The 14,360-nt window shown below is 38.2% G+C and overlaps 1 protein-coding gene across 1 annotated transcript in view; it reads right to left on the bottom strand.

The window, feature by feature from the left end:
- The window catches only part of scarf2 (scavenger receptor class F, member 2), a 79,333-nt gene that overhangs the window by 52,111 nt on the left and 12,862 nt on the right, over nucleotides 1-14,360 (bottom strand). The window contains exons 2-3 of the mRNA XM_061981804.1: nucleotides 5,358-5,416; nucleotides 5,175-5,276 (exon numbers count right to left, since the gene is read on the bottom strand). Of these exons, the coding sequence (XP_061837788.1) occupies nucleotides 5,175-5,276; nucleotides 5,358-5,416 (161 nt within the window). The remainder of the gene's footprint in view (nucleotides 1-5,174; nucleotides 5,277-5,357; nucleotides 5,417-14,360) is intronic.

Raw genomic sequence — 14,360 nt, 5'->3', positions numbered from 1 at the left:
TATACGCACTGTAAGTATATATATAGTGTAGTAACAGTAACATTCATAACAACTGCAATATTTACCAATTTTTATAATTTTAAGCTAAAACTAAAACTAATCGTGGCAGACTTCATGAGAGACAAGGAAGACTACTTTGGGTCAAATGATGAACCTTGTATTTTTGTGCCTGAAAATAAGGAGGACAAGCTTCAAGTTTTAGACACTGAGTGCTAAACAGATCCAGCAAGTAACAGTAACAAGAAATAGAAACTATGAACCTAATAAAACAATCACTTCCTGTACAATGTCTGCTCTCACCGGGATGCAGACGGATGGAAAGTTCATATCTTCCAGTTTTGATGAAGAATTCATCATAATCCTCACGCAGGCATATAAAAAAAAGGTGCCGTAGACAAGTTCTTGCCATTCCGAGTATAAGCTGAATGTCAAAGTTGACCAACTTCTCGGTTTATGTCCACATCCTTCTACTATCCAGGCGAGAGGCATGATTCATAATCTAGAATAAACTTTTACCAACTCAGAGGCGATGCAGCAGCCCACCAGCTCAATATGTCAATATAGCAGCATAAGCTAGGTAGCGCTCTGTGATCACGGGGCCGCTAAAAATAGTTTGCCTGCGTTAGCACTTACAATAACAATATTGCTAATACTTGATTGATATTCAGGTATTATATTATATATATATATATATATATATATATATATATATATATATATATATATATATATATATATATATACAAAATATATATGTACATTTCAATGACAATAAAAGGAAGTGTCTAAGTCTAAAATATTAAAAAAAGAAAAACATGTGTTCTTGTCTTACATAGGGATTGTGAATGATAGCCAACATTCCCCCAAAAGTGCAGTTCTCCTTTAAGAATTTTTAAAAACAAATTTAAGTAAAAAAATAAAATTAAAATAAATATATATATATATATATATATATATATATATATATATATATATATATATATATATATATATATATATATATATATATATATATGAATAGCCAATCATTTACGCACAATTGACTAGGGTTGACCCGATATAATATCTTGGTACCGGTACCAAAATGTATTTCGATACTTTTCGATACTATTCTACATAAAGGGTACCAGAAAAAAACTGCATTCTTGGCTTTATTTTAACACACAATCTTAATCTTAGGGTACATTAAACATGTATCTTATTGCAATCAAAGAACAATTTTGTCCTTAAATGAAATAGTGAACATATTACACAACTTGTCTTTTAGTAGTAAGTAAACAAACAAAGACTCCTAATTAGTCTGCTGACGTATGCAGTAACATATTGTGTCATTTATCATTCTATTATTTTGTCAAAATTATGAGGGACAAGCTGTAAAAATGGATTATCAATCCACTTGTTCATTTACTGTTAATATCTGCTTATTTTCTGTTTCAACATGTTCTATCTACACTTCTGTTAAAATGTAACAATAACTTATTCTTCTATTGTTTGATACTTTACATTAGTTTTGGATGATACCACAAATCTAGGTATTGATCCGATACCAAGTAGTTACAGGATCATACATTGGTCATATTCAAAGTTCTCATGTGTCCACTCCAGGGACGTATTTCCTGACTTTATAAACATAATATGAATTAACAAAAAAAGGAAAAAAAAGATTTTGTGATGGTAAAAAATATTGATGTAATAATAGTAGTATCGACTAGATACGCTATTGTACTTGGTATCATTACAGTGGATGTTAGGTGTAGATCCACCCATAGCATTTGTTTACATTCAGGCACGCTAACTTTTGTTAGCGGTGACGCCGGTGAGCTATTGTATCCTCGTAGGGTGTGTAGTGAAGCATGTTTAGCTATTCCTCGTCCTGCAGGGATGATACTTGTCAGAAACTTCCCTTATTTGTCGCCATGGAGGCCAGGATTAGTGATTTAGAAGTAGCTAAAACACTGCCGATTGCGAATAGATGTTAGCTGCTAGCTAGCTAGCCATGTCTTAAAGCACCTCTTCCTGAGGGCGTTTCAGTGTTATAACTTCACCTTTATCTTTAGTTTTTAGGCCAAAATGCGTCCGTTCTCCCTTTTCTGTCTACACACTGTGTCTGCTTGTAAGTACTCCATGTGTACTATACTAGTACTGGTATACCGTGCAACTCTACTATTTAATGCACCTAAACCCCAACTTTGATCACAGAAACAGCGCTGCCAAAACAGGATGTTGTGATGACGTGGGGCAAGACGCACGCGATGGTCTGGAGCAGAGGCAGCAGGTCTGCGATGTGGACGTACTTTAATATGTCTGAAATATACACAGCGATCTACAAAATGTACACTATATAAATATTAATTGGACGTAATACCCCACCCTGAACGACCGAGCCTTTGAAGCCAATCCTTTTCCCGAAATTACAGATCTAACTTGCCGACTTTCCATACTCGCCTTGTTTTAGAGCAAAACCAAAGCAAAACCATACAATAAAAGAACAAATATATGTTAATATTAGATAGATAGATACATAGATAGATAGATAGATAAATAGATAGATAGATAGATATATAGATATATATATAGATAGACAGATAGATAGATAGATAGATAGATAGATAGATAGACAGATAGATAGATAGATAATAATCCCCGGGAGGAAATTCAAGTTTTCAGCACAGGAACGCTGATGTGTCTGCCAATTACGGCGCCCCTTAAAAGGTGGGGAAATGGTGAACGCTGGGAGGGAGATGAGTAAAAAATACCGCAAATGACCCCATAGCTGCTCCCAAGTTCAGTTCAAAACTTGGGAGGCAAATATTAGCTGCATATTCCTAAAAACACTTGAGTCGTATAGAAGGAACCTGGACCAATGTAAGAACGTTGGCACATCCTTCTGTTGTTATTTTAACCTTGCTAGAAAACATAAAACACAAGGGTCCAAACTTGTGATTTACACAACTGAGGCATTCTTCAAGGCTCCCCTTTAGGTCCTCTCCTTTTTTGGCAGTTACACTTTTTCCTCGTAATGTGATTTATGTAAATAAGGTGTTGCTTTAGCGCGTTTACTTGAGATGCAACATTCCCTCCAAACAATGTTCGTCAACATTGTTCAATTATTGTAACGTCTGTCGAGACGAGGTGAAGAGGACAGGAATTCCATCTATCGCTTTATTGAGCATAACTGTTTATATTCCAACCAAAAACATTAGTGAAAAACTGTTCATTTGTCGTACAAATCAGGCTTGAACCAACTTTTGTCATCAACGGCAGACGCTCACTCTTTCTGCACCAACACACTCACTTGTGGAAATGATGCGTTTATGGCCACATACAACCTCGGACAACTCAAACACCACATCGAGTTTAAACGGCAGGTCGTTACACTACGACTCCTTGAACAGAAAGATCTGCATTAATAATCATGAAATACTGATACTACAAATGCTCATAGAAATATATATTTTACAGACAGAACGTGACAGAAATGTACACTTTATCCCATGCTTACATCTCATTGTGCAATATGTGAATGTTTTTGGGGGAACTAAATGTGATTTCTGAAAGGTGTACAAATTATTTCCATAGTAGGACCTGCGCCCAGACATACAATACTAAAAAATGTTTTTGTTGTTAATTTAATTGTAAGTGGGCCAAATCACTTATATTAGAAAATAATTGATAATTTGATTATAATGATAAAACATTTAGCTTGTTATGACGTCAGGTTTGGGACAAGTGTGCTGCTGGTTAATCATAGTGGTGGTGTTCCTCAAAGTCTCAGGTCCTCTTTTTTCCCTCATTTGTGCTGTTTGACCGGTGTGCTAAAAATTCAGTTAAAAAAAAAAAACGTCCCTAAAAATGTGCTGTAATAGAGATGATCTTTGACTAGCTTTGAAAACAGCTAAAAGGTCCTGTAACGCTAACAAAATAAATAGCCCAACATCAAATGTATACTGTAGAAGACGCTGGTTCTCCGGACTACACAAAATAATACTACCACCACCATGCTTGACGATGGGAATGGTGTTCCTGGGATTAAAGGCGTCACGTTTTCTCCTCCAAACATATTGCTGGGTATTGTGGCCAAACAGCTCAATTTTTGTTTCATCAGACCACAGAACTTTCCTCCAGAAGGTCTTATCTTTGTCCATGTGATGTCAGATGAAACTACAATTGAGCTGTTTGGCCACAATACCCATCAATATGTTTGGAGGAGAAAAGGTGAGGCCTTTAATCCCAGGAACACCATGTCTACCGTCAAGTATGGTGGTGGTAATATTATGCTCTGGGCCTGTTTTGATGCGAATGGAACTGGTGCTTTACATAGAGTAAATGAGACAATGAAAAAGGAGGATTACCTCTTAATTCTTCAGGACAACCTAAAATCCTCAGTCCGGTTGGGTCTTGGGCGCAGTTGGGTGTTCCAACAGGACAATGACCCAAAACACACGTCAAAAGTGGTAAAGGAATGGCTAAATCAGGCTAGAATGAAGGTTTTAGAATGGCCTTCCCAAAGTCCTGACTTAAACGGGTGGACAATGCTGAAGAAACAAGTCCATGTCAGAAAACTAACACATTTAGCTGAACTGCACCAAGGAGTGGTCAACAATTCAAGCAGAAGCTTGTGGATGGCTACCAAAAGTGCCTTATTGCAATGAAACTTGCCAAGGGACATGTAGCCAAATATTAACATTGCTGTATGTATACTATTGACCCAGCAGATTTGCTCACATTTTCAGTAGACCCATAATAAATTCATAAAAGAACCAAACTTCATGAATGTTTTTTGTGACCAACAAGTATGTGCTCCAATCACTCTATCACAAAAAAAGTTGTAGAAAGTATAGGAAACTCAAGACAGCCATGACATTATGTTCTTTACAAGTGTATGTAAAATGTTGAACTGTATATATATATATATATATATATATATATATATATATATATATATATATATATATATATATATATATATATATATATATATATAATGGGCGTATACAGACTTGTAGTCAGTATTAATTATTAATACCAGATTTGTTTTGTAATGTTTGTACCAGTACAACATTTTTTTTTTGCCTTTTTTAAAGAAATATTATCAGCAGTTATGCAAATTATATGAGGGGGGGGGGGGTCAAAATGACCCCCCGCCCCGCCGCTACAATTACACCGGCACTCACTTGTGTCGCAGCTCGCTCCAAAGTATCCGTGACGGCAGCGACATTCGTTAGGCCGGACGCACACCTCGTTTTCCTTGCAAGTGAAGTTGCCTTCGCAAAGAGCTTGGCGGAGGGAAAAAACAGGAAATTAATGTTTTTCACAGGAAGTCATGGGACGTGTACGCTTGTGTGTGAGGTACATACGTGTGAGGCATTCATCTCCTAGCTGGGCCCATCCACTGCAGCACACCGGCCCTGGAGACCTGGGAAATCATTTGCAAAGTGTAAATAATAAAGAGTGGGGAGGAGCATGTCAAAACGGCTGCTGCCACACCCGATTTAACTTGGCCTTATTTCTTTTTTGGGGGTAAATCAAAGGCACTAAAGCATCCTCACTGCCATGCACATGCTGAGCATATGGAAGTGGAATTATGGGAAGTATTCGCCACCACGAGCACAGGAAAACTGACACTATCACTATATCTCTATACCAGAAATAAAAACTATTCTTGAGAGTAGGTGTTCTGAGCCTTTTTGATAGGACCCACCCAAATATTAACACTGAAGTGTAACATTTTATTTTAGAGCACAATTCCCACAAAAGGCAATTTAAAGTGATTTAAAGAACATTACAAGAAGGCAAATATAAAATAGGGGGCAGATTTGATAAGTTATTACTTCCTTCTGCTCCTTTTCATTCATGATTTATTTTGATTTTATGTTGATTGTTTTTTGTTGTTGCTGTTGTTGTTTGACCTCTGATGAATAAAATAAAACCAAAATGGAACTGGAAAAATATACAATAATCATATTTAAAATGAAGATCAGAAATTAAAATAAACATAAAAACTATCCATTTTCTACCGCTTATTCCCTTCGGGGTCGCGGGGGGCGCTGGAGCCTATCTCAGCTACAATCGGGTGGAAGGCGGGGTACACCCTGGACAAGTCGCCACCTCATCACAGGGCCAACACAGATAGACAGACAACATTCACACTCACATTCACACACTAGGGCCAATTTAGTGTTGCCAATCAACCTATATTAAAATCCGTCAAACGGTGCAGATAAAAATACTTTCCGTTGTCACATGCACAATTGAATACAATTATTGTAAGCCCGTACTTGAACATTGCCAACGTTGTGAATGTGTTGTAATCTTACTCTTGATTAGGATGGTATTCAATAATTACATCTAACCTACAAAAATTACTATTAATAAACAAATAAACCAGAATATACAGCATAATGCCAAACAAGGCTTGGGTTAGGTTCATTAAAAAAAATTAACACTCATCAAATATACTGCAAAAGAAGGGATTCATAAAAAAATTCGAAAAAATAAATTTGCATACAATTATTAATCATAACTGTTGTGCTTCAAGGCGTCATATTATGATTTTTTTCTTACATTTAAATGACTTCCTTGTGGTCCACATAACATGTCATGGTAGTTCTTTGGACCAATTGTTGCATAGATTATGTTTTACAGATCACCATCAAACCGCTTTCTCTTCACGTCTTTTATTTACGTGCTTCCACTTCAACAGCGTCTTCTCCCCGTCAGCCATGTTGTCCTTTTTATCGCTTTCATACGGAGTCTACTGGCAAATAGAAGTTCAAACGACACGCTAATTTGTATAAAAAATGGCAACAGCCGATGATGCATGTGCATGTACGAGCCAGTCTGCCCCACAACAAGAGGATGGAGAAAAAGAAGGAACTTATTGACAACGTCGGACTTCAATGGCGGACGCGCACAAACATTTTCGGGTACATTTCTAACATGTATGGATAATCAATCTGCTGACATCACAAATGGGTAAATTCTCATTTGGAGGAAGGATGAATGAAGGCAAGATTATTTTAAAAATATTTCCACAATGCTTCCATGGTTTGATTTCACATTTTTGGGACTTATGCCGATCCCAAATACACAACAGCAGGTACTAAGTGGTAGGAAAAGTAGTTTTGAAAAAAAAAAATAGGTCCCCTTTAAGAAACTTCTCCATGACTTTTGCTCTAAACTTCTTCTGATTGTTGAGACTGAGATCGAGTGTCACTCAGTCAAGTGTTTGATGAAATACTACCACAAGTGGTTGAAAAGAGTATTACAGCCGACTACCACTGCAGCCCATACGAACCAAACAGATACACACATATATATGTATATACATTTGTATATGTATATACATATATATACCATACCATAAGACGCTTATCTCCATTCGGTGCCACACGCCCACACCATCAAAATGCCGAGGCAAACATTTCCAGATCAACACCGTATGAAAAAATAGTGATTTTTTTAGTTGTGATTTCCTTCTCTGCATGAAAGTTTAAAAGTAGCATATATTAATGCAGTATGAAGAAGAATGTTTTAATGTAGACACATAGAATCATCATACTGCTGTGATTATATGCATCAAGTGTTCATTCAAGGCTAAGGCAAAATATCAAGATACATATCGTGTATCGCAATATGGCCTTAAAATATCACAATATTAAAAAAAGGCCATATCGCCCAGCCCTAGTTCAATGATGCCATTTCTGTTTGCCATGTATAATTTTGTCTATTTTGTGTTTATCCTTGAATAAACGGGTCAGTTTCTTGTTACCAACTGTTGTGTATTATTCAAACTCCCCTAATTCAGCTGGCGAGTTGTAATCAAGAGTACTAAAACCCTTTTCAACATGATTCTGACAACTAAGTAGGCTAAATAACTTTAAACTTTAATACATGCTCGGCTAGGCCAGTATCGGTATCGGATCGGAAGTGCAAAAACAACTTCGGTATCGGATCGGAAGTGCAAAAACAACATCGGTATCGGATCGGAAGTGCAAAAACCTGGATCGGGACATCCCTAGTCCAGCCACACTTAACTCTTCATTAACGGCACAGCAGTGGAGATCGTAAGCAGCACCAAGTTCCTGGGGGTGCAGATAACTGACAATATGACCTGGTCCCTACACACCGGAGCTCTTGTAAAAAGAGCTCAGCAGCGCATGCACTTTTTGCGTCGGATGAAAAGAGCACAGCTCCCTCCCCCCATTCTCAGCACATTCTACAGAGGCACTATAGAGAGCCTGCTGACCAACAGCATCTCTTTCTGGACTGGAGCCTGCAGTGCCTCAGACTGGAAGTCTCTCCAGAGTGTGGTGAGGACGGCGGAAAAGATCATCAGGACCTCTCTTCCTCCTATCCAGGAGATCGCAAAAAGCCGCCGCCTGACCAGGGCTCAGAAAATCTGCAAAGACTCCTCCCACCCCCACCAAGGACTGTTTTCACTGCTGTACTCTAGAAAGAGGTATTATTCATACTCCCCTAATTCAGCTGGCTAGTTGTTATCAAGAGTACTAAAACCCTTTTCAACATGATTCTGACAACTAAGTAGGCTAAATAACTTTAAACTTTAATACATGCTCGGCTAGGCCAGTATCGGTCAGTATCGGTATCGGATCGGAAGTGCAAAAACCTGGATCGGGACATCCCTAGTCCAGCCCCACTCAACTCTTCATCAACGGCACAGCAGTGGAGATCGTAAGCAGCACCAAGTTCCTGGGGGTGCAGATAACTGACAATATGACCTGGTCCCTACACACCGGAGCTCTTGTAAAAAGAGCTCAGCAGCGCATGCACTTTTTGCGTCGGATGAAAAGAGCACAGCTCCCTCCCCCCATTCTCAGCACATTCTACAGAGGCACTATAGAGAGCCTGCTGACCAACAGCATCTCTGTCTGGACTGGAGCCTGCAGTGCCTCAGACTGGAAGTCTCTCCAGAGTGTGGTGAGGACGGCGGAAAAGATCATCAGGACTCCTCTTCCTCCTATCCAGGAGATCGCAAAAAGCCGCCGCCTGACCAGGGCTCAGAAAATCTGCAAAGACTCCTCCCACCCCCACCAAGGACTGTTTTCACTGCTGTACTCTAGAAAGAGGTTCCGCAGCCTCCGTAGCAGAACCTGCAGGTTCTGTAACAGCTTCTTCCCTCAGGCCGTAAGACTCTTGAACGCATCATAATAATCCCAGTGTTTCCCACACATTCATTTATTTGTGGCGGCCCGCCACGAAAGAATTACGTCCGCCACAAATGGATTTTTCGGCTTTTGACTCGCTCGACCGCTCATAAAAGCAATGGGACTCTGTCTGTGAATGTTGCTTGTAGTTACACCTCCGGTGCAGTAGGTGGCGGTAGCCTACTATGCATTGTAACTCCGCCAATAGCACTTAATTCACCTGGGCCAGAAGAAGAAGAAGAAGAAGAAGAAGAAGAAGACGGTGGAGTAAAAGAACGGACCGACCAGATCAAAATACGAGGGTAATATAGGTTGTAGGTAGATAAGTTATAGCTGCATCGCTCGCGGCTCGTCATATATTTAACGTTAATCCGCGATTTCACCGAGCGTTTCACTCACGGTGAGCAGCCTGACGCTGCTTCATTAACACCGCCGCTGATGTCACGTCACGAGTTACCATACCGACGAGCTAACGTGTCCAGGTTATAACCCTGTTGTCAATAAACACACGTGGAGACGGTACTTCAGATACTGCATTAATAATGAAGCTAAATTGTCCACTGTCCACTGCAGCATGTGAATGCAATGAAAAGAATAAAATCTGAGCCAACCAGCTGTTAAAATGTTGTCCAGGTTAATGTTTTGGCCATTAAAGGCCCTTCATTTCAAGATTTCAACTGTGATCGGGCTTTAAACAGGTGGCTGACCTGTTCAGATGGGTGTAACTCAGGGGTGCTCACACTTTTTCTGCAGGCGAGCTACTTTTCAATTGATCAAGTCGTGGGGATCTACCTCATTCATATATATAATTTATATTTACTTATTTATGAAATATATGTTTTTGTTAACATGTTAAAGGTGTTTAATGATAATGCAAGCATGTTTAACACATATAGTTAATAAATTAAAGGTGTTTAATGATAATACAAGTATGTTTAATACATATAGTTAATATTGTTAACAAGTTAAAGGTGTTTAAAGATAATACAAGCATGTTTAACACATATTGTTAATAAATTAAAGGTGTTTAATGATAATACAAGTATGTTTAATACATATAGTTAATATTGTTAACAAGTTAAAGGTGTTTAATGACAATACAAGCATGTTTAACACATATAGTTAATATTGTTAACAAGTTAAAGGTGTTTAAAGATAATGCAAGCATGTTTAACACATATAGTTAATATTGTTAACAAGTTAAAGGTGTTTAAAAATAATACAAGCATGTTTAACACATATAGATTCCTTTCTTTCATGAAGACAAGAATATAAGTTGGTGTATTACCTGATTGTGATGACTTGCATTGATAGGAATCAGACAGTGGTGCTGATAACGTCCGCATTTTCGAATGGAGGAGAAAAAAAGTCCTCCTTTCTGTCCAATACCACATGAAAGTGGTTGGTTTTTGCCATCTTATTTGTCCAGCTTCTGTACTCCTTTGTATACACTTTACAAGAAATACATTGTCGGCAAACTCCGTAGCTTGCTAGCTTGTGCACGCCAGCTTTCTGAGACTCTTATTTTGTTAGCGCAACTGTGCAGTCGGTCTTTGGAGTTTTGACGACAGGTACGGCGCCAGAGTCTGTTGAAATAAAGTGTTTCTCGCCTTCCTGTCGGTAATTTTAATGAGCTAAATATGTACATAAAGTGTTGTACTTATATTCCAACTCCGCGTTCTTCTTGGTCATCGCCGCTGCCGCCGTCACCCCCCACCCCCGACCACACCACCACAAATAGATGCCTGTCCTGTGGGAAACAATGAATCCCCTCAATTCCCCCCAAAAATGGATTAACTGGCTGGAATATAAAGACAATATAACATACATCCATAAACCTGGATGCATATGCAAAAGTACAATATATTTATCTGTACAGTAATCAATTTATTTATATCTGCACCTTATTGCTTTTTTATCCTGCACTACCATGAGCTAATGCAACAAAATTTCGTTCTTATCTGTACTGTAAAGTTAACATTTGAATGACAATTAAAGGAAGTCTAAGTCTAAGTCTAAATATATATACACAAAACTATATGTACGTATATACATATATATCTTATTGTATTATCATCATATTATATTTTGCAATTATAACATCAGGCTGCAATTACAGTTGCAAGTCAAAGACGTTAGAAAGCATATATAAAGTATATAGTTTATGATGTTTTGTTTTGGTTTTTGTTGTGCTCTAAAAAGCGTTAATACTGTAAGTTTTGTACCTATTACGCACCAGGTGTTAGTACGTAACGCGCATCTTAGTTAGTTTCTTTAACGGATTTGGAGGCGTTGTAATCGGCATGTTAAACCGCTAATCAATAGCATGTTAATAACAAAGCCCATGGATATTAGCATCAAGCTAGCGCATTTTTGAAAAAGTGGAGATTCACTTCACTTAAATTGGAGCACTTTTAAGTCAGTTTCTTTAATGGCATGGAAAATCCACTCTCAGTGCTGCTGCAGTGATTACCAAATGCCGAAGTGCGAAGAGCGTCGCGAGACATTCTTAGTAGTATTTTTTCTACCATTGTAATTGCAAGGTGAGTATCTTTTGATTTTCTTAAATATGTAAACAAACTTGCAAATAAAATTGGTTGTATTGTTGTATTGTATTGTATTATTGTTGTCACTTTCCAACAAAGTGGCCATACTTGCTCATTTGTCCGTGTTGATGGGCTCATATTGCTCATTCAGTTTACAGCCAAAATATTCCCACACCATTTGGTTTTGTCGTCATATTTTATTTGTTACCCTAGCGCGAAGGTCAGCAACCCGCAGCTCTAGAGCCACATGGCTCCATGGAGCTTTTTCAAAAATGTATGGAAATGGAAAAAAAATGGGGTGAAAAATATGTTTTTTGTTGTCATATGGTTTGTGTAGGAGGACAAACACGACACAAACCTTCCTAATTGTTAGAAAGCCCACTGTTTAATATGTTTGTGCTTCACTGATGAGAGTATTTGGCGAGCGCCGTTTTGTCCTACTAATTTCAGCGGCCGTTGAACTCACCGTTGTGTGGACTGTGACTCTACAGTTTGTTTACATGTACAACTTTCTCCGACGCTGCCACAGAAAGATGTGATTCATGCCACTCCTTCTTTGTCTCATTTTGTCCACCAAACGTTTTATGCTGTGTGTGAATGCACAAAGGTGAGCTTTGTTGATGTTATTGACTTGTTGGAGTGCTAATCAGGCATATTTGGTCAATGCATGACTGCAAGCTAATCCATGTTAACATTCTATTTAGGCTAGCTGTATGTACATATTGCATCATTATGCCTCGTTTGTAGGTATATTTGAGCACATTTAATTTCCTTTACTTATGTCCTCTGTGTATTTAGTTTATTTTTCCATGTTTCATGACACACTGATTTTGATAGTAGGCTAATATAGCTAATATAGACACTTACATCATGTGTTGTCGTCATTATAACACTTATATAAGACTTTTAATTTTTTGTGGCTCCAGACTGATTACTTTTTTGTATTTGTGGTCCAATATGACTCTTTCAACATTTTGGGGTGCCAACCCCTGACCTAGCGAGTTGCGCCTAGCAAGGCTCTCTCTGTGCAGCCAGCGTGCGCAAGCCAGCAGTCCCACCTCCGCACACCGAGACAAAGATTGTGGATGACTGACAAGAGGATTCACTTCATTCATTTAATTCCACTATTGAACAAACATGCTTACGTGCTGAGAGCGATGCATAGAGTGAACCCTCTTGCATCCTGTTTGAAAGCAAGAGACGAAGAGAGCAAACACGGACATGGCAATTTGTCGATGCCGGCAAAATGACAGAGTTCATTTCCATTTATCGTTCGATTAATTGATTTACTGTATCTCGCCTAGTCCGAGGATACACATTTCAAACCAACACTTCAATTTAACGTAGGAATGATTAATAAAACACGTTTTGTTGACGAGCAATTTACACTATAGCAGAGGTGTCAAAGTCGTTTTCACCGAGGGCCACTTCGCAGTTATGTTTGGCCCCGGAAGGTTGCGTCTAACAGTGAATACTATTATTACACTATTTTTTTTATGCATTTTATTAGTAGATTTCTTTAAGGTAAAATGTAAAAAAAAATATATGGTAAATTGCAATCATTTCACCTCAAAATGTAGTGTATAGTACTGTAAATGGAAAAACAGTACTGCTGTTTTTATGGTAAAAAAAAGGCAGCTCAGTTACCGGAATTTTACTGTAAAATTTATATTTGTTTTTTTACTGTAAATAAAAAAACCTGCAATTTTACAGTAAAATTTGGCCACCTGAACTGCCAGTTTTTGTTGTTGTTGTTTTTTTTTTTTTGTTTTTTTTTTTACTGCAAATCAACATCTGTACATTTTTGGGTGTATTACTGTAAGTGCCAAAACGGCACCACAGTTTATTACAGTAAAAAAAAGTACTGTTTGTTTCATTGAGAGAAAAATGCTGTAAAAACCAGAGTCAATTTCACAATTTTACCATGAAATCTATTGCTACTTTTACATTGCACAATTTGATGGATAACTTGCTTTGAAATCATTATTATTAGTATTTATTTCTATTTAAAAAATGGTTAGAATGTTTGACCATATATTTTTGCATAATTAGACAATATTTCATTTAACATAATTTGCGATTACATGGAGTACATATATTTTTTTCCTCCCAGAATAGAAAGAAATAATACATCTAGTAAGAAAAGTTACAGTACTTTATTGATACATACTATTTCCAGGCTTTCGAGGGCCAAATAAAATGAAGTGGCGGGCCACATCTGGCCTCCCGGGCCTTGAGTTTGACACCTCTGCACTAGAGTAAAACAAGCGACTACCAACTCGGGCTGGGCGATAAAACGATATCAATATATATATCGCGATAGACACGTAATCTATATCACTAAAAAAGGTGTTGGATAATTAACGTTTCTGTTACGGATCAGACTCCTGCCAACGCCGTTCATTCATCTGTGCGCTCCAGTGAGTGCACCTCGGGACACGCCCACGGCCGCGCTCTTGGAAATGGATCTTGCCTCTTCTCTCCTGCCCTGGATCATCTGCCTGCCCAACGAACTGTCTTCCTGCCTTGTTCCTCCTCTCGCCCAACACAACACTTGGTAACACACACTATTTACACACATAGCCACACAACACATACACTTTTGGATCTAGTTCACACTCCATGTCCTTAGTTTATATTTGTATTG

Source organism: Nerophis lumbriciformis, linkage group LG24 (assembly GCF_033978685.3).
Source record: "Nerophis lumbriciformis linkage group LG24, RoL_Nlum_v2.1, whole genome shotgun sequence".
Taxonomy (NCBI): Eukaryota; Metazoa; Chordata; class Actinopteri; order Syngnathiformes; family Syngnathidae; genus Nerophis; species Nerophis lumbriciformis.
Note: the sequence above shows the minus strand (reverse complement) of the source record. Positions and strands in the feature narration are given on the sequence as shown.